This window comes from Hermetia illucens, chromosome 6 (assembly GCF_905115235.1).
Source record: "Hermetia illucens chromosome 6, iHerIll2.2.curated.20191125, whole genome shotgun sequence".
In the NCBI taxonomy this organism is placed as follows: Eukaryota; Metazoa; Arthropoda; class Insecta; order Diptera; family Stratiomyidae; genus Hermetia; species Hermetia illucens.
Window position 1 is genome coordinate 59367365 of NC_051854.1, and position 21769 is coordinate 59389133.

At 43.2% G+C, this 21769-nt stretch overlaps 1 protein-coding gene across 2 annotated transcripts; it reads left to right on the forward strand.

Annotated features, from left to right (window-relative positions):
• The first annotated feature begins 3 nt into the window (after positions 1-3).
• LOC119659062 (dihydroxyacetone phosphate acyltransferase) lies at positions 4-21517 on the forward strand. 2 transcript variants are annotated; one of them, XM_038066970.1, is made up of 7 exons: positions 4-283; positions 18811-19369; positions 19515-19870; positions 19933-20121; positions 20179-20293; positions 20357-20949; positions 21013-21517. In XM_038066970.1, exons 2-7 carry the CDS (start codon positions 18841-18843, stop codon positions 21310-21312), a joined length of 2082 nt encoding a protein of 693 aa, XP_037922898.1. In that variant the 5' UTR covers positions 4-283; positions 18811-18840; the 3' UTR covers positions 21313-21517. The 2 variants fall into 2 exon arrangements, with proteins under 2 accessions (XP_037922898.1, XP_037922900.1); XM_038066972.1 differs by lacking the exon at positions 4-283 and adding an exon at positions 8763-8919.
• The last annotated feature ends 252 nt before the right edge of the window (positions 21518-21769 follow it).

Here is a 21769-nt window from a genome sequence, read left to right on the forward strand (position 1 = left end):
GGCTCATCCGTCAACTTGTGTCTGGTGCGCGTAGGAATTTCCACGGGTTGTCATATGAAAAGCTTCCGTGCCTCCCGGTTCCGGGACAAAATCGATGATGAGCAAACGCAACTGTCACAATCTGACAATTGAGTGGTGGTGTGATCGCTGGTCGTGTTTTTCTTTTACTTGAGTTAATCTTTCCAAAATAATCACAGAAAAGTGCTCAGAAAGTATTCGCTTTTGCGTAGAATTAGTAATATGGTCTGAACTCGACTTGGGAGCGAAGTGAAACTGTGTCCAGGTGAGTGACTTCCTAAAAATGTTGACTAAGGGATATTTCACGTGCACAGAAGGCGACATATAAACATGAAAAACTGCACGAAGTTGTGTAAATGAAAAGCATTTAATTATGTAAATGAAAAGTGAAAACTTTCCATTGTTGCCTGGTGCAGCACATATCAATGCAAGCTATAAATCAATGGACGCGGTGATAAGGCATTGGCGAACAGACCCATATGCAAATAGTAAACCATTTCAACTGATAACGCCAATTGTAAATAAATACTGACGCTCCCAGCAATAGTTTCTCATCATAAAGTTTTTTGTTCGGAGATAATGAATTTGCGGTCGAATTTCTGTAACGATGATTCACTCTTTAGCCAGTTCTATTCTGTTGGCTTGAGAAGCCGGAAAAGGGCTCTGCCAGCTGGATTGATTTGAAGAAGGACGAATCGGAAATATTTACTTTGTTACGGGAATGCCGTTTAATATTGGGAAACTTTAGGCAGGATATGGGCAGGAAGAGAGGTACATCTAAAGCAGTATTTAGAAATGAATACCCACGAATTTCCCAAGGGCAGCTGTGGAACCAATTGGAAATAGATGAAAGGAAAGTCACCCAAGCCAGATCGGTTGAAAGCCCTTGAGGTTTCCTTAAGGCAGTAGAGAAAAAACCGTCAGAAAGGTAACGTTAAAAAATATTTAAAAATCAAGCCAACTTTCAAGGGAGTACTGTAGTTTATGAGGAGGTTTCTAAATTAAATTTAGAACAAAATAATTTATTTATTAAAATTATTATTTAAAAAAAAAACAAATTGGAAGCTTGACACTTCAGGTTTTGTTTTTTCTTATGTGAGGAGCATAACGCAGTTCTCCTTTGGCTGATAGCATTGACTCGAGACACATATTTAAACTGCTTAGTGCTGTCAGCTTCAATAACCTGCCCAGAACTGAGCAAATTAAATATCTCGGGTCAATGCTGTCAGCCACTGGAGAACTGTGTTTTGAAATTGCTTCTCGCACTAATGCGACCTGAAAGAAGTAGCATTCCACAACTGGTGTTCTTTGTGAGCGACGTATCAGCCAACGTTTCAAATCTAAAATGTACCGCAATATCATCCGTCTGCCGCTCTCTATAGTTCTGAGTGTTGGCCGACTATAAAAGACAATGAATGGCGTCTTACGGTAATGGAGGCGAAGATGTTGCATTGCACTGGTAGCGTGATACGTTTTGATTACATCCGAAATTAGGTTAACCGCGATCGTTATGGGGTTGTACCGATTGTGGAGAAAATCCGAGGAAGGCGTCTTCGATGGTATGGTCACGTAATTCGCGTTAACGAGAATACATCTGTCAAGATTGCTGTGAAAATCGAAGTCAATGGTAAACGACTAAAAGGCTGGTCGAAACAACGGTGGCTTGATAAGCTGGTTGGGCATTTAAAAGCCTCGCGATTACATCAATTATTCTCGTTAAATGTGACGTCAGCATCTTTTTTTGTATGGCTTGAGATGTCTTAAATTCGCACGAAACTGATAAATTTGAACTGCTATAACGTTGACACTAGTAGTCGGATTTCCATAAAACTTGGCTTGTGTATGCACGATTGTCTTCGTATGCCGGTGCAAAATTTGGTATTCCTAGGATGAACTTAAGGGTTTTTTTTTAGTAAATTTCTAAAAGTTGGTAATACATTTGAGCAGATATCAGAATGGGATATATTTTGAGGCCTAGATTTCATCGTGCACCTTCCTGTTTTTTTCCGATTTTTGGGTTGGGTAGTTTCCGAAAATGTCTCACTTTAAGTGCGTAAATTTTGATTTGTTACTCACGTACTTTCCAATTGACGGAGAAATCAATATCAGTTTCAAAAAGCACTAATCGAGACCTTTCATTTGATACCCTAGGCGACTATATCCGATGAAATTTTTTGTAAATCCCCCCTTTGCGTGTATGGGGAGCCCCTCTTTAAATTCCACCTAAATTTATGTCACTCGCTGCATGCGTGGGATTTCATAGTTCCCATTTGTTCACCAAATTTCGTTCGGATCGGTTTAGCCGTTTTGGAGAAAAGTGCGAGTATTAGACAGACAGAAAGCGAATCGATTTTCATAAGGTTTTTTTTTACACAAAACCTTAAAAAGAGCTGGCGAGATGTAGATCCTTCATGAATGGAATTTTAATTTTTCACTCGAATGTCAATTATTCCCGTTAATTATGATGTCAGCATCTTATTTGAATGGCTTAGGATGCGGAAAATTCGCAAAAAATTGATAAGTTTGAACTGCTATAACTTTGGCGTTAATGGCCAATGTGTAAAACAAAACCTTATTATTTGTGTAAAACAAAACCTTATTAAAATCGGTTTACTGTCTTTCTGTCTGTGTTGTGTCTTTTTTTTTTGAGGAGGTGAAAATCTTCAAAGGACGCTGGCCTAGACACTCCAGCGTGTGGGATTCTTACCCACTAAAAGCACTCCCGACTCCCCCCAAGCCTCATGGAACCACCATTTTAGCTTGGTCCTCTTTCGTCGCTACGCGGCGTACGTAACCGCGCTTTTCTAGTCTCCTCTGCCTTTCGCAGTTTGCTCTGGATAGATACGACCATGGAGTTGATTGCATCCCAGTCTTCCTGACATGCTAACATTCTTCGCACCAGATTCTCTGGTACGAGCAACTATCCTAGAGTCTTCTCTAGCTTCTTCCTTTCCTCTACAAACCTTGGACAGTGGAAGAATACATGCTCTGGGTATTCTGGGACTCCATCGCAGTTTGGACAATCGCGTGAAGTATCTAGTTTAAACCTGAACAGGTACTGGCGATATCCTCCATGCCCCGTGAGAAACTGGGTAAGATTATAGTTGATCTCACCGTGCCGTCTCTCTGACCACTCCTTGATGGTAGGGATGAGCCTGTGTGTCCTCCGACCCCCCAACGCTCTTGCTATCTATTTAGAGATCTATCCCTTTCGCCGTTCTTCGTCTGCGATAAAGGAGAGGTAGACTTTGCATTATATATATTCGTCATCTCATCTGCCAAGATGTCAATGGGCATCATTTCAGAGATGACGAATGCTGCATCATCTGAGACAGCCCTGAATGCCGAGCACACTCTTAGGGCTGTCCTTTTGTAGACGGAACTCAGTTTATTAGCGTTAAATGTGACCTGCAATGTCTTTTCCCAAACTGGAACTGCATAGAGCAGGATCGAACTCATTACCCTAGCTATAAGCAACCTGGAAGCATGCCGTCGTCCTCCCATGTTCAGCATCATCCTTGCCAGGCCACACTTGCAGTGGATGCTTTGTCATAAGCATACCGTACCTGTTGCTTATAGCTAAGCTTCCCGTCTATCATCACTGCCAAGTAGTTGATATTAGGCTTAGAAGTGATGATATGATTCCCAATTTGAATACGGGCATAATTTCTTTTACGGCGCTTGGTGATGAGGATCGCTTTTGTGTTTCTCTCCACAAGTGTCAGAACAGAACTCGTTAGCGAACCCTTAACAGCACTGATCGCTTCGCATGGGTATAATTCAGCATCTTCGAGATCCTTTGCGACTACAACCAGCGCTATTTCGTCCGCGTAACCCATCACCGTGGTTTCCTCCGTTGTACATGATGTTCCACAGCCGTGGGCCCAGTATGACACCCGTAGAGAAAGCGTACTCCTGGTGTCTGTCATCAGAGTCATACCAAAGTCCGTTCTGTTGACATAGCTGCGTGATAGGCGGGAATACCAATCTTTGTTAGAAATTCCTATATTAGGTTCCAATTGGCCAAATTGAATGCATTTTTCACGTCCAGGGTCACCACCACGCAATATTTGCTAGTACTATCTTTTCCGTGAATTGCATCTTCGACCAAACCAGTAACCATTTTGATGGCACCAGTGGTTGATCTGGCTTTACGGAACCCATATTGCCGATCTGAGAGGGTTCCCTGACTCTCAACAACCGGGAGTAATCAATTGTAGATTATTCGCTCTAGCATTTTCCCTGCAGGATCCAAAAGACATATAGGTCTGTAGGAGGTTTGCTCACCTAGAAGTTTACCAGCTTTAGGCAATAGTACTAGCTTCTGCCGCTTCCAAGATGCAGGAAATATTCCTTTGGACATGCACACTTCGAACAACTCAGCGACCATGTCCGGGCTGGATTTCATGGCAAGCTTTAGGACCCTATTCAGTACGCCATCCAGACTCGGAGCTTTATTGTCTCCTATTCTAGCGCAGATCTCCAGCAGCTCGTCGCTGGTGACTGGCGGTATTGCCGTCACATTCAAAGGTCGCTGGAAGCTGTCAGTGCCCTCTTCTTGCCGGGGGAATAACCGCTGGATGATTTTTAACAAGAGAGAGGGGCACGTGATCTGCGGAGATGAACAGCCTCTGAATCGCCTCATCACGTTGGATGGCGAACTTAGGTGTTTTGCTGACTTTTGCGCTCTTTTTGCCTTCGGTCGATTCTGCCTACCGCCCTCTGAGCCGCTCTCCTGGTTTGATGACAGGCTGATCGAAGGCTAGCCAGTTCACCATTCCACCAGTAGTTTGGTCTTCTACTGGGGAATGAGCGCGTCCTAGGCTTGGACGCGGCATGATGGTCCTCTGCTCTGTGGCTCCACCCATAGCTCAAAGAAGATTGCCTTGTGATCGTTGTGGGCGTAGTCGCCCTCGCTGACGCACCAGGATATACCACGCGCCAGTGCAGAGCTAACAAAGTTTAGGGCTATGATTGAGGTATACCCCCCTTTCTGAATTATATTCAACGATGCAAAAGCGTCTAATAGATTGCAGCCCCTTACATTTTTCTCTCTGCTACCCCATCCAAGGGCCCAAACATTAAAGTCACCGGCAATCACCCTTGGACCACGACCCCTTGCATCGGAACCAAGACTGTCAAGCATTTCGTCGAATTCGGACAGTGTCAAACTTGGTGGTGCGTGACAGTTGTACGCATATGCCCCGTTTATTATCGCCCACACAAAGCCACTGGCTATCTGACTGCCAGTACAGGCTTGTCGACCGCATGCCACCGTAATGGTTTCTATAGGGTTCGCTAATGATGGCAATTTCGACCTTGGATTCGTAGGTGGTCTGCTCGAATAAATCCTGAGCGACCCTGCACTGATTGGGGTTTATTTGAATAGACCTCTTTTTGTCATTGGAGTCAGCAGTTTCCTAAATTCCGGGCATTTAGTACTTCCGGCAATATGCCGGTTATCTTGTTTCTCATTTTATTCGCACAATAAGCATTTGAAATCTCTATTGCACTCTTTGGTAATATGGCCTTTCTCCCCACACCTTCTGCATCAATCGGACTACTCAATGCGGCTGGCGCATGTCTTCGCGAAACGATCAAATGCAAGGCACTTCAAGCACGTCTTTAGAGAAATCTGCTCTCTCAGCCGGCAGACAACCCATCCGATTCGAATTTTCCCGGCCGCCAATAACTTCTGCGCTGCGTCCATTGGTAATCTCAAGCATCCAAGTTGCAAAATTTATGACTTGCCCAAGGATGAGGGTTCCGTGGACCACAACCGCGAAAGCATGTTGCTTTCCAACTGGTCCGGTCAGGGATTAAGTGGATGGCGGACTTAGGAATCCCTCAATTCTTAAACAAAATTTTAGTTTACCGGCTTAGGCCTAAAAACTTTACATGGCGGATTTGTGTTTGTTATAATTCATACACATGACGTGTTTTTAATTAATAAAAGGGAGCAAATACGACCTTGTAACCACTTCGGTCACGCTGCTCCCAAGGCAGAGATGAAGTAGCGTCTGATGAGTTGCCTTTGCCCTAGACGAAACCGCAAGTTATAACTACATTCATATGTTTTTTCACCTCTTGAATCATCGGACGGCGCTTCGTCATATAGATAATGACAGATGTATAAAGAGTCATTTCTTAGGCACAAATCCAACAAATAAAGTTGCTAAATTTTGTTAGTACTTACAATCTCAAACCACATTCTAATTCAAACCACTACATCAACACTATTGGGTCAACTATTTGGTGGTGTCTATTACCACCGCGGAAATGTGAATGGTGTCCCTGTGGCGATTACAGACGTCTAAATGCTGATTTCAGATCGATACCTCATTTCACTCATCTACGATTTTGCGCACTCTATCTTTCTTGCCCAAAGTCGCTCATAATCAATCGATTCTTAACGCTTACCTGTATAGGCCGAAGATCAAAGACTTCCGCCTCATTGCATGGTCCCCAGATGTTGTCCATGCGTTTGAGGCTATCAAGCAACAGTGGGTTGAAGCTACGTTTCTGGTATTTCTTCAGCAAGCTGCACTCCTAGTCGTAGTAGGAGTGAATTCCCCGCTCCAGTGTGTCGGCAATTATAATCACTTACCGCTGACTGATGAATCGGGAGAACCCGGAGTAATGAGATCGAGAGGCTGACGCCCAACCATCTGGATCTCGTTACCTTGGGTTCGAATCCCTGTCATCTAGGATGTTTGTGTTCGTATTCGTGTTGTCCCACTGCTGTAGGTCTATAATTTGCATAGCATTTGCTATGATGATAATGAAATTAAAAGATAGTCTCATTAAAATCTAAGATTATGTAGATGCACTATACTCCACAAAAAGAGTGAACAGGAAATACTTACAAGACCCTTCTCTGCCGCAACTCCTGCCAATCGTTGGCGACTTGGCCTCCGAATAGCTAATTGTGAGGAATTTTTGCAATCCGCGCGGAGCTGGTATACAGGAAGAATCTAAGACTTCCTAGCTATCTTGTACTCCATGCTAGGTTCAGGCTTAACAGCCCCGGGCGTCCCGTCTGCTCGTCAACCAAGCGAAAAACGTGGCCAGCGTGTTCAGGAATTTCGACTCCTGCATGCTTATTCTAATTAGGACGGACGCTTCCCGGAGATGGTTGCAGCCACCTTATGAGGACCCCTACGAGGTCCTCGAGTGAGATCCACGCCATTTCAGCCTGGACCTCGGAGGTGTGCTCAATCGTCACGTGGAAAAAGTGCGCCTGGTTGGTTATGAGGATGATGTGTTGGAACCCGTTGCTGGATGCACTTTTGAACAGAAGTACAGCAGACTTGGCATATTGACTCGATGACGAAAAAAATCCTGACCCTGCGTTCCATAATAATTGGTGAGTTGATCACGGAAAACCAACGGTTAAATACCTTGAATGCTCCACTCCAGGATTAGATTTTTCGAGCAAATCGAAGCAGCAGTAGATGAGGCTACACTAATGGCTAATGACTAACATTGGGGATCCTACATATCCCGGGAGATATTCTGCTTTACAGCACGGAGATATGGAGGTAAACGCCTTGCGCAAGTGCAGAGACGAGGACGCCGGTGGCGTCTGCCGATCCTTCTGCCTCAGAACCGGCTGTGATTGTGATCGTGAAGTGATTCTTGTTGTCGTCCTTGCTAAGGAACGTAAAGATATCTACAAGCCCAAAAGAGAAAACCCAAGGAAAGTGGTTGCTCGTAAAGAAGGGGAGAGGCCTCCAAAATACGTGCTTCGGGCACGATCTGATCTCTCAAAGTCGCGGGTGGATTGGAAGTCTGTGGCTTCTTACCACTTGGAGAGTTCAATTCTTTGTTTCCGTCTTCATGTGTTTGTGGACACTATTAGAGTAGTAGTAAACTACCAAAGACTGCTCTACCACGGCAAGGTGGTATCCGAGGGGGAGAGCCCGATAGTACGCACACTATATCCTATATAAGGCCGATCTGCGCTTCTAAAAGGATAAAGGTGCACGACATCCCCAGCCTCTCGACTTTCTCATGTTTATTAAAAGTCGAGGTTTGTTATTGTTGGATTCTTTCTATTTTTCTTGAACTTGGAGCTACTGTTCGTGCTTTTCACAACAAAGCTTTTGAGCAATTGTTGCTCAATTTAAAAGTGATGAAATCGGTATGATCATTATGAGTGATAGCAATCAACTGCGCTAATTAGGAGACCAAGATGTCACGATGCACTAGCGGGGCAAATTTTTTTAAATCACGTCCGAAAGAGGAGTACTTCCGCTTTTGATGACATAGTTAAGTTATTGGTATTGATGATAGCTCGCTTGACCTAATCTCCAATTCGATGCAAAAAAACTTAGGGATTATCTGAAACGGCGATCTCCTGATACGCATAACAAGTCAAAGATATAAACAAGCATAACTTGGATAAGAACTTGAATTTGGGTTCGGTCTTTCACGCGAGTTGATAGGCCGACTTAGCTTCCGTAGATTAGATTTATTATTTTTTCCCACATCATTAGGCTGTGGTTACCAGAGGTTTCTCCCGATTGGTACCAGTGGGATTCGATTCGATGGTGATATAGAAACACCTTTATATCTAAGATAATGCATCTTAGATTCTTACTCAAATCCATAATCACATTATAAAACGTCTGAAACTAGTTTTACATTTCAAGATACGATGTTATCTGCATAATTTGTTGTTATCGTGACTAGCTGAAAGTAATGAGCGTGTTTTATTTAATCTCTTCATGCAGTACGTTATTACTTGACGATTATTGTAGTTGTATTTTTTTCCATTTGAGTTAAGTTTTAGACATCTGCCCAGCTGATAGGTCGACACATTGTTATTTGACCAGTTTTATACGGTTTGTACCACGGCGCTAGAGCTGAGTTTGGGGTAAATTTTCTTACATATTTTGGGTAAGTTTTATTAAAATATGATATATCTTAGAAGTGGAAAGTGTCTGAAGGGAGCGAGTTAATAGCGACCCTAAAATTAAATTTGAAGAATAAGATGTGGAAGTTCACCGTAACCGATACATTATTGAAAATCGGGATACATTGGAAGTTTCTGTTTCGAAAGTGGAATAAGAAATTCCAATTTTTAATGACGGTGCAACGGTGAAGGTGGTTGAACTCCATCGTCTCGATCTCATGGTCCAGGTTCGAGTCTTGGATTATGTGGGATTGAATTCATGGATGTTTGTGTTTGGCTTTGTGCTTGTCCTACCGATTTAGGTGCTTTATTTGCACAGCATTCATTAAGGGTGATGATAATGAAATTGAAGTAGGCCGGAAATGGTAACAATATCGCCAGAGTATGTGAAGCTCTATACTCCACAAAAGAAGCATTGAAAGCTGCTGGAAAAGCGGACTGTTTGAGACGATGATCAATTTTCTTATCTTCTCAAGTTATTTTGCGTAAGCCTATAGCGCATAAGTCAAACAAGGAATTAAACCCAATGTTTTTACCAGGATATCAATCAGAGCAGGGAGAATGGAGAGCAGTTAACTTCCTATCCTCACGGGCAAGTTTTACGCAACTTCACAAAATGATCCGTTTATTTAATAATTAAGTGTAAACAATCTTTTCGTGCTCTCTAACAATTATGCATCATAATTTGTGGGAAAGTCATTTAAATATTCATTTCTTTTTTGCTACACGCACAGCAAACTACGCATCACAAATGCATAGAAACTGCTCCAAGTTTTGAATGCATAGAAACTGATGCAGATTTTCAGTGCTTAGAAGCTGATAAAACGCACCTCAAATCTAGCAGAGAATGTGACCTTTATTCATAAGTTGATATTGTATTTTAATTAAGTCAAATACGATAACAACTCCGATAAGATGTGATGTAACATCATTTTGCTTTGCTTGGGGTAAAATTATATATCGAAATCGTTTAAATTTCACAATAATAGAAATGACGCTTAGATGATGCCAACTTTGGGGGATTTACCCACGGTAACAACTCTTTATTGCTGATTTAGTTGATATCGATCAAAAATTACAGGACGAGAATTGAATTCTGATTGAAAAGACTTGAATTTGATGTTGGTGTTGAGATACCTGCATTTCCAGATTTTGGCCAAATCGGATAAAGCGCCAAGCTCCATCGAGTTTGGTATCACCGTCAACAATAACGACGTGTTCTAAATATAAAAATTGTTCAACGTCTTCAATGTTCTGCCCATTAATGCTGGTAGGAAGGAATTTAAAGCAGACCAATGTCGTGCTAAAGCGACGACGAAGTTAAAGACAATTTCTATGACAATCTGGAAAGATTTCTAGATTCATTGCCAGGTAATTGCACCAAGATATAGGGCCTACAAATAAGTTCTGCCGGTTTTTTTGTTAAATTTGAAGCTTTATTCCCATTTCAACGTCTCTAGATATGTTTTAACGGGCTGTGCAACATGTGGACGAGCATTGTCATGTTGCAAAATAACTTTATCATCCCTTTGCTGGTATTGCGGCCGTTTTTTCTTGAGTTCGCGGCTCAGACGCATCATTTGACGTCGGTAGAGGTTGCCCGTGACCGTTTCGTTCGGTTTTAGCAGCTCATAGTATACCACACCCAGCTGGTCCCACCATATACACAGCATGATCTTCTCACCATGAATATTGGCTTTGGATGTTGATGATGAGGCATGGCCGGGGTATCCCCTCGTTGCCCGACGCTTGGAATTATCGTAATGGATCCACTTTTCATCGCCAGTAACTATTCGATGCAGAAAACCCTTCCTTTCTTGTCGTTGGAGCAGTTGTTCGCACGTGAAAAAACGGCGTTCGACATCTCTTGGCTTCAGTTCATACGGAACCCAATTTCCGACCTTTCGGATCATTCCCATTGCTTTTAAACGGTGGGAAATGGCTTGCTGAGTGATTCCAAGTGTTTTTCCAAGTTCTTCTTGCGCTTGCGATGGATCTTGGTCGAGCAATGCCTCTAATTCTTCATCTTCAAAAATTGTTGGCCGTCCGGCGCGCTCTTCGTCTTCCAAGTCAAAATTGCCACTTTTAAATCGTCCAAATCACCTCTGACACGTTCGCTCAGATAGAGCATGGTCACCATAAACTTCCACCAAAATGTGATGACTTTCGGTTGCTTTTTTCTTCAGAATGAAATAATGAAGTAGAATTCCCCGCAAAAACACACTATTTGGTACAAAATTGGCCATTTTCGTTGATGAAAAAAGTATTGTTGTTTACACTTCAATTAAATAATTTATACTGACGTTTGTGCCTATTGACAGTAGCTTTCCGATGAATGTTTGGAAATGTGGTTCAATGGAATAAAAAACAAGCTACGCCATCTATTGTGAAAACCGACAGAACTTATTTGTAGACCCTATAGTTCTTGGCAAATTTATCGCAAAAGCTGGACGAGGAGGAGTAACAATCGGTGGCAATCGTCTCTAAGATGCATGGAGTGATAAGAATTGGATAGATAAAGCTAATCATAAGTGCGATATATTTTCCACACATATGCATCTATAAAGGCACCTGGGTATCCCTAAATGGCATTAAATTTAACCAAAGAAATCATACTCTCATCCATAAAAGATGGTCCTTTAGCATTCTTGATTCAAATCATATTAAGCAGCGAATTATTATATCAGACCGACCAGTACTTCATTCTTCCAAATATTTACATACGAATACATGCATACATATTCAAAATGATGTTTTCGGAATCTCAGAATATTTATGAGTAGCTGGATAGTACAAGTTCAACGATAACTTGATGAACGGATCCCAGACAGAGAGTGGATTAAAACATGGTGATGGAATGGCTTCATTTTTATTCAATCTAACACTAGAGCACACCATACAGAAGCTCTCAGCAGATGTCAAAGGTGGTGTACCATCTAAAATGGTGTTTATGATATTAATACCATGTCACGTAGTTTGCCTACTAATAACCGGCAAAAAAATGACTCAAACTAGAAAATGTGTACTGACTTAGCCAATTTAGCGATGATTTAAAGCCATCTGCGTTGTCCGAAGTCTACCAAGAAGGGAGAACTAAACCTAACAGCTAGCGAAGTTCACCGTGAAGGTCCGCCCGAAAATATTGAACCTTTATAAAAGTGTATGTTGAGGCGTGCTTGCACACCTCTATGCTAACCAGGCTCAGGAATATGGGGAGGGGTTTTTTTTTGGACATTTCAAATATTCAACCCAAGGCAAAGACGCCTTTTGGTTGGTACAAAACCTAGAGGAAGTGTGACTGCATATGTATTCTTTGAGTGAACATGTAGATGTCTTATTCTTCTTTAAACTTTGTTCTGTTCAGAAGCGAGGTTGGTTCGTCTTCATCAGTTGCCCTACTTTGCTTAGTAAAATGCCTGATCTGGATGAAGTCGCGGGGCCCTTAAATCACCATCCAGCGTATCAAGCCATCGATTAGTCGGCCGACCTTTTGGTCGTTTCCTATCGACTTTGATGTTCAGACCAATCTTGGCAAGTGAATTTTCATTTGTTAAATTACATGTCTATTCCCATTTTGGATGTGATTAAGGCGTGTTACGCTAGTGGTTCAACGGAACATTTTTGCCTCCATTACCGTTCATTTTCTTTTATAGTTGGCCAACACTCAAAACTATAGAGGGCGATAGGCCGTTTGTGCAAATATATAGTGAAGAATACAGAAAGAAGCATCTCGGAGAAACGGTTATATTTACGGAGTTTTCGAGAAAATGCACAGGAAGAGGGAAACCGATGTTAAACAATGAAAACTAAAGATTCCATGATATGGCAGAAAAAGATAAGCAACGATATGATCTGGAAATGCCAAATTATGTTAACCTAACCGAATGCTCTGAAAAGATCATTATTTAGCTGACGAACAATTTTAGCGAGTCTCAAGAGGAGATGAAATCAGCTCGCAAATAAGTCAAGTCTAATTGCATACATATGATTACATAAGCTTCGCGACTGCAAATCAGTTGTAAAAGCTTTATATGTGAATCATAGATCCTTACGCAAGTATTTGAGCAAATGCAGCTTGTATTTGAAAGCAGAGCTCTAAGAAAAATTATCGGTGCAAAGTGTAATAGCGAATCGTATAAAACGATGAGCTGTATGAAATATTGGACGAGCGAAGTTTCTACGATCACCAAGAAGCAGAAGTTACGGTGGGCTGGTCACGTCTCATGCTTACCCGAATATTTAAGAATACATTGTATGGCCATAAGTTCTGTCAGTCGATGCGTATAGGGAGAAATTTTAGGCCGCCGAAACTGGTAACGCTGCGCACAGAGAGTACCTAACCTTACCTCAATTCTGTCAGACTTCAAGGTTCCGAGGTTCAGTAGCGCGTGAATGACAACACGATGAAGTTCGACAACTACGTAAAAAGAATCTCGATTATTGCGTTGCACCAATGTGGGAATATGCCGAAAGAGATTCATAGATTGTTAAAGAAAGTTACCGGTAAACGGACGAAACGTTTTTAGGGCATTAGCTCGATACCGCTAAACAGCTGATGTGGTTGACAGGCTGCGGTAGTGGCCCCCGCGCTCCGTACGTCACCCGAATGTCGTGCATGCTGTGCGTGAGCATGTTCGTTGCAATCCTCTCCGTGTCGGCGCAAATGAGCGTTTCAAATCGAAGGATGAGTCGGTATTTTACGAGAAGATCTCGGCCTCGGTGCGTACCGGCGGTGCGTCAGCCATATGTTAACGCCAAAACTGAAGGAAATACGGTGAACTCGGTGTGCTGCTCTTCTGCAACGATTTCCCGGTAAAAAATATTGCAAAAATCTATTATCTGATGAAAAAAGTTTTACCATCGAGGAAAAATTCAACCACAAAATGACACAATTGATATGAAGCCAAAGAAAATGCTCCGTCAGTCCAACGTCATCACCATCCGACTTCCGTCATGGTATGGTGAGGTGTCTCATATCACAGAGTAACTGATATTCATTTCTGCGAGGCCGGCGTCAAAACCAATGTGAGCGTGCACGAAAAGAGGATGTGGTCGAGCCATTGAATGAATTTCCATCGGTTGGAAAGTCGTGGTGCTTCCAGCAGGACTCGGCCGCCGCTCACAAAGCCAAGATAATTCAGTAGTGGTTAGCGCCGCATGTTCCTGACTTCATAACCGCGGATGAATGGGCCTCAGGCAGCACAGATTTGAATTTTCTGCACCACAGTCTTTGGGCTAAGTTAGAGGAGACTGGCTGCGGTCGAACTACTATAATACACCGATTTGAAGAGTTTAAAGGTCAGCATCGTGCATGCAGCTCGAGAAATGACGAATCATACCTTCCGTAAAGCGATCGATGCATGGCCTCACAGACTTCGTGCCTGTATAGTTGCTTGCGGTGGCTATTTTGAACAATTTTTTTTTCGTTTGAAAGCTCTACGTTTTTCTTTTCTAATGGTGTACTTTTCGATTGAATTGGCTTATTACTTTGTGAGAAATAAAGATTTGTTTGACTACTATGTATATTTGGAGGAAAACTTGAAGGTATTTCCTTCGAATCAGCGTGAAAACTAACTAACGTTGGGCAGACTCAATAGACGGAGTTAGCGCATCACTACTTGAATTCAGGAATTGGAGAACGCAATGGAAAGATGGAGACTTTTGGAACCAGTGCATTGTGAAGGAAAAAGTCCAAAACGCGCTGTAGAAGTTCAATGATTCATTATTTACTTTTTCTTTCTGTGTAGAATTGGAAATGCTGTGTATGGCATTCAAAAAATAGCTAAAAAAAATTTTCTTTCTTGCTTGCCGCGTTTGAAGTGTGTGAAATTTGTTTTTATTTGCAAATGAATAATTTGAATGCTTGTGGGAATAGCGTTGGTAAACAGAGCTATGTTTCTCTGTACTAGAGGAATCTTTATGTAAGACATGAAGAAATAAAATCATCATCATCAGCGGCGCAACAACCGGTATCCGGTCTAGGCCTGCCTTAATAAGGAACTCCAGACCCGGTTTTGCGCCGAGGTCCATCAATTCGATATCCCTAATAGCTGTCTGGCGTCCTGACCTACGCCATCCGTCCATCTTAGGCAGGGTCTGCCTCGTCTTCATACGGATTAAGTGACCCACCCACCGTAGCCTATTGAGCCGGATTTTATCCACAACCTGACGGTTATGGTATCGCTCATAGATTTCGTCGTTATGTAGGCTACGGAATCGTCCATCCTCATGTAGGGGACCAAAAATTCTTCGGAGGATTCTTCTCTCGAACGGGACCAAGAGTTCGCAATTCTTCTTGCTAAGAACCCAAGTCTCCGAGGAATACATGAGGACTGGCAAGATCATTGTCTTGTACAGTAAGGGCTTTGACCCTATGGTGAGACGTTTCGAGCGGAACAGTTTTTATAAGCTGAAATAGGCTCTGTTGGCTGACAACAACCGTGCGCGAATTTCATCATCGTAGCTGTTACCGGTTGTGATTTTCGACCCTAGATATTTTTTTTTTCGGGAGTAGGGTAGGTGAATGCGTTTACGCACAGAGTGTTGGACTCCCGCCATAGCACGCTGGCGGACTACCAACTAAACACCTCCCTGTCATCAGAGAACTAGCCTGGAACCGTTTGACACATTACTTCGGGCCAACGAGAGGGGAGGGGAGGAAGGGAGTTGTTAGTTCAGGGAACCCCTTACCGTCTGATCCCTCTGCCGGTCGAGTTCAATCTTCGTAGTAAGAGGCCGAACATAATGCGCAATACGATTCCAGCTGCCAGCGCTCTTCAGCATCTCTCTGACAATGTTGTCTGGAGCGAGCTCCCCTGTGTCTGCATAAAGCTGCTGGCGGACGCCGTCCTACCTCTCGCAAGAGAAAAAGGTGTGTTCAGCGTCATCCGCCACTCTATTGCAGAACACACAATCAGGAGATCGCGCCTTCCCAATCCTGTGCAGGTAAGACTGAAAACCTCCATGCCCACTTAGAAGTTGGGTAAGGAAGTAATCAATCTCACCGTGCGTTCTGTTCAACCATGGGTCTAATTTGTCGATGAGCCGCGCAGCCCACTTGCCCCTTGGCTCATTTTGCCAAGAAAGTTGCCACTCGCTAAGGGTGCGTTGACGTTCTTCACGGGCAACCACTTCTCTTAAGTTTTCGCCCTTACGGCGATAGATAGCTTTGCGCTCCTTGGCAAGGAGGGCAACGGGGATCACTCCCGCAATCACCATCACAACCGGTTCGGAGACGGTGCGATAAGCAGACGCCACTCGCAAAGCTCCCCGCCTCTGCACTTGAGCGAGGCGTTTACGATGCACCTCCTTGTCAAGGGCATCAGCCCATACCTCCGCACCATAGAGAAGGACGGACTGCGTTGCTCCCATGAGGAGACGTCTCCTAGTTGATATAGGGCCCCTGACATTCGCCATTAGCCGACTCAAGGCCGCGACTCCTGCTGCAGACCTGTCCGCGGCTGCTTTGATTTGCTCGAAGAAGCTCATCTTCGAGTCGACCATTAAACCAAGGTATTTAATCGCTGGTTTTGACTCTATAGTCAACTCGCCGATCGATATGGGATGCAAGGTCGGGATTCTCCTTCTGGTCAGGATGACTACTTCGGTTTTTTCCAGCGCAAGGTTGAAACCGTGAGCAGTCATCCATCCGCTTACCCGTCGCATCAATATGCCAAGTCTGCTTTGCGCCTGTTCAACAGTGCGTCCGGCAACAAGTGCTGCAACGTCGTCTGCATAATCGACCAGGCGCGACTCTTCGGGCATATCGAGTCTCAGCAGACTATCGAAGGAAGCGTTCCAGAGGTCCGGCCCTAGGATGGATCCCTGCGCTACTCCCGACGTGATTTCCATCCTCCTCTGGCCCTCTAGCGTCTCATAGAACAGGGAGCGGTCTTTCAGATAATCCCTCAATATTCGCAAGAGATAGCTTGGCACGTGTAAGAAGTTCTCTAGTGTGCCTAGCATATCTGTCCATCTTACGGAATTGAAGGCATTTCTGACATCAAGCGTTATGAGGAGCACTATCCGTCGAGATCGGCGGCTGTGTGCCCCGGCTCGATTAAACGCATCTACGACCTCCATAACAGCATCCACTGTAGATTTACCTGTTCTAAACCCGAACTGCCTTGCGGATAAGTCCCCGGCAGCACGGATCGCTTCAGCGAGTCTACCCCTGATGAGCTTCTCGAGCACTTTTCCGGCCGTGTCAAGCATACACAGCGGTCGGTATGCAAACGGGAGCTCCGGGTCTCCTTTACCCTTACTGATCAACGCGAGTCTGGCGACAAGGAAAAATGCCCTCCTTGAAGCACGCGTTGAACGCTTCGAGCAGCAATTCTGGCCGTTGGCGGAACACCAGTTTGTAAACTTCCGCCGGGATGCCATCAGGACCTGGCGCCTTCCTGTTTTTCATAGTGAGAACCGCTTCTTCGAGTTCTCCCATTGTGAAAAGGGGGCAATCCACGACGCTTTCCGCGCTATTTACATCATCCCGTACAGGGTGTCTGGGGAACAATGCCCGCACAATGCGGTCCATCTGGTCGACCCTAGATATTAGAAATTATCAACGGTCTCAAAGTTTTATTCTCCTATCCTTATTCTTCCCGTTTGACCAGTGCGGTTTGATGTTGTTGATTGGTTGGTTTTCGGTGCTGACGTTGCCACCATATACTTTGTCTTGCCTTCATTGATGTGCAGCCCAAGATCTCGTGAGGCCTGCTCGATCTGGATGAAGGCAGTTTGTACGTCTCGGGTTGTTCTTCCCATGATGTCGATATCGTCAGCATAGGCCCGTAGTTGGGTGGACTTGAAGAGGAACGTGCCTCTTGCATTTACCTCAGCATCACGGCTCACTTTCTCGAGGGCCAGGTTAAAGAGGACGCATGATAGGACATCCCCTTGTCGTAGACCGTTGTTGATGTCGAATGGTCTCGATAGTGTTCCTGCTGTTTTTATTTGGCCTCGCACAGTGGTCACGGTTAGCCTAGTCAGTTTTATCAGTTTCGTCGGGATACCGAATTCTCTCATGGCCGTGTACAGTTTTACCCAGGCTATGCTATCATAGACGGCTTTAAAGCCGATGAACACATGGTGCAACTATTGTCCATATTCCAACAGTTTTTCCATCGCTTGCCGCACAGAGAAAATCTGATCTGTTGCTGGTTTGCCCGGAGTGAAGCCTCTTTCGTATGGGGCAATGATGTTGTGGGCGTATGGGGCTATCCGGCCTAACAAGATAGTGGAGAATATCTTATAGATGGTATTCAGCAAAGTGATACCTCTATAATTGCTGCACTGTGTTATATTTCCCTTTTTATGTAAGAGACAGATAATGCCTCATTGCCAATCGTCAGGCATTGATTCGCTGTCCCATACCTTGAGCATCAGTTGATGAACCACTTGGAGTAACTGGTCGCCTCCATATTTAACCAATTCGGCTCTAATTCCATCGGATCCTGGCGACTTATGATTTTTTAGCCAATGAATTGCACGGAAATAAAATAAATGAATAAAATAGGCTTCCTTCACATTTACTATTTTCAACAGCCCTCACATGGCCCAAGTGCTAGAGCGCTAGGCTGTCGCAACGGAAGGTCGCCGGTAAAATCTCACTGGTGGCAGAGGGATTTGTATGGTGACTGGACGTCGGATACCTGTCGACTCAGCTGTGAATGAGTACCAGAGTCAAATCAGAGTAATAATCACGGATGAGGCAATGCTGACCGCATTGCCTCCTACAGGGTGCCGCATTCCTGTAGTGTATTGTTACGGTTTGGAATGAATTGCTCTTACACCTTTCAAGGCTCTGATTCAATTGCGCGAAAGATTAGTATTATTAATTGTAATAACCATCTTTGTCTCTTCTTTCTTTTCAGCTAGCACACAACCATTGAAAACTCCACATAATGCCTCCCACACCAAAAAATTACCGCAATTCGGTAGAAGCTGAACTTAACCACCATGCGTATATGTCAAATTATCAAAACATTCTGGAACAGGGCCATGCCCCAGTCATGACAAAAGAATACAAACCCAAACTTCCACGAACTTTTGACAAGTATCTCACACCGGACGAACTGAAGACCGTGGTATTCAACAATCCACGTATCCAACTGTTATTGGAAAGTATGGCGTCCAATTCGAAGCAAACTCGTAAGGAAGTCGATAAAAAGGCCAAAGAAATTCTCAATGAAATCGGACTTGCCCGGAATCTGGCTATGATCCGATGGGCTGGAATGTGCATCACAACAATTGGAAGACGAATATTGAGTGGAGTCTATGTCAATGAGGCGAATATTATTCGAGTGCGAGATAAGATGGGAAATTTGCCGATTTTGTATCTGCCCAGCCATCGGAGTTACTGTGATTTTATTTTAATGTCGTATATTTGCTTCAAATATGATATTGAGATTCCTGGTATAGCTGCTGGAATGGGTAAGTTGGATTGAATGTATGATTAGTTTTCTGAGTTTTTAAGGTAACTTTGATTGAAGAATGTTCAATTAACCCCAGCTTTTGTTCAATATTCCATAAAGTGTACTTTAAAAGAGCAAATAATTGACTTTGGATTTTCTTTCAGATTTTTACTCAATGGTGGGAATGGGGAGTTTCCTTCGAAAAACCGGTGCGTTCTACATGCGGCGTTCATTTTCCGGGGACGACCTCTACTGGGAGATCTTTCGTGAATATATGCATGCTCTAGTCATCGATTACCATATTGGTATTGAATTTTTCATTGAGGGAACAAGGAGCAGAAACTTCAAAGCTCTGGTGCCAAAGGTCGGTTTACTATCTATGGCTCTCGAGCCGTTATTCATGGGTCAGGTGCCTGATATAATGGTAGTCCCAGTCAGCGTGTCATATGATAAAGTCTTGGAAGAACAATTGTTTGTTACTGAGCTGCTGGGCGTACCTAAGCCAAAAGAATCGACGAAGGTGAGTGGTTGAAGTCAAAACGTTTTGAAGATTTTCATGAAAGTGTCGTTGACATGCTGCAGGGGTTCCTTAGAGCCCTGAAAAAACTTGATCAGAAATTCGGGCGCATGTATGTGGACTTTGGTGAACCGATTTCGGCAAAAAACTTCTTTGGTAGCAATTTGGATAGGATACGACACTCTAATGTTGCGCCCTATCTACAGAAATTAAGCAAAAATGAAATAGCACTTATAAAGGAGTTAGGATTCGAGGTATGGTTCCCACTTAAATTTTCATTAGTAATTGAGTCACTTAGTTACTTATTGTAGGTCGTGCAAAAACAGCAAGAACGAATTGTTATCACCACATTCAACCTAATTGCGTACTTTTATTCCTACAATGTGTTTTTGAATACACGTCTTAGCTTAGAGCAACTGTGCAACGGTAAGTCTATACAAGATTTACCGGAAGTTTGAATTTAAAATTACATTTTCATCTCATATAAAGGCGTTTTGATACTGAAAAACATTTTCGATCGCCTTGGTGCCCATGTGGCCGCAAAAGAGAAAAGTATTAACATGGACGTCATTGAATCAATTGAAATACATTCCAACATTCTACACTTTCCCACGGCCGGTTCAAATCTCGAATTGGTGCGGCCGACAATACAACTGAACGATGTCAATTTGAAAACGTTAAAGGGGCATTACCTAAATGCTCATGCTATGCAGCTGGCAGTTTCGACTGTAAGTTTGCAGATATATATAAATCCATGCATGTTTTGGGTATCTGGCCCAGCTCTCATGATCCTTGCCGCTTTAAAACTATCAAATGAGACTAGTGGTAAGGCTTTTCAAAAGGACGAACTTCGATTAAGAATTATTGAGCTCAATGAAATTTTTGCTGTGGAATTTGTCATAATTAAGTCACGGGAGGAGTTGGAATTCATCAGAAATCTCGAAACACTCTCACAGCTAAGAGTCATGCAGATAAGCGATAAGATACTATTCACACGCAATGAAACAGCTGATATTTTACTAAGTTCTCTGGTGCCATTCCTTTGTTGTTATTTCCAAGTAATCGAGACAATTTTAGAAAAGGTAAGCTTCAGTTCTTTCTTCAGTTTGCTCCCAGATAACTTGTGGATTGTGACTTGTTTACAGTGTGCTGATCAAGACTTCAATGAAAAAGATTTACTGGTAGCCGTTCAGCAGAGAATCGAGGCAGCATTAACAGCGCGACCAAAATACATTCATCCATACTGCCTGTCACTGGACAACATAAAGTCAGCACTAGCATCATTCACCCAAAACTCCTTCGTGCAGCAGGAGAAAAAGGCCAACGCTACTAAATATCGATGCCACCAAACTAAACTGTTAAGTTTACGTAATAATTTCCTGCAATATTTGCAGCTTTTGCCATTCACCATCAACGAATATTGCTATATTATATCCAAGCTTTAATTCGTTGTTTTGTTTTTGTTAATGAAGTTTTCTATTTATAAAGTCCTTTAAGCAAATTTTAGTTTTGCCTGTGTGTTTATGCTCGATTGGAAATGTACCTATTATTGCGTATTGAATAAGATAGTATTGTATGCGTAGAGTGTATGGTTAAGTAGGTATTAAAAGGTCAAAATATATATAGTAATTTTTACCAGCAAAACAAAAATATTTCTCACTTAAAATCATATAACATTTAGGTTGAGGTGGGTCGCCGCAAGGCCACCATGCTATCGGGCCTCTCATGAAGAAAAAGGCCTCCCGTAGGTACAAGAATCGGCTCAAGGTTAGTCCTTCCCCGTCAATCTTTCGTGCGTTAGTTTTTTTGTGATTTTGTGCCTTCCCTCATTAGACTGTTAGGCAGTCCAGATTGCTTGGTAAAGAAATTTTCACTGGTATCGACCCGCCTCGAGACTTCACG

Coding starts and splice junctions, on each gene's coding strand:
- LOC119659062 (XM_038066970.1), top strand. CDS start 18,841: ATGCCTCCCACACCAAAAAATTACCGCAATTCGGTAGAAGCTGAACTT. Junction 20,122..20,178: donor TAAAGGAGTTAGGATTCGAG/GTATGGTTCCCA, acceptor TACTTATTGTAG/GTCGTGCAAAAACAGCAAGA. Junction 20,950..21,012: donor TCGAGACAATTTTAGAAAAG/GTAAGCTTCAGT, acceptor ACTTGTTTACAG/TGTGCTGATCAAGACTTCAA.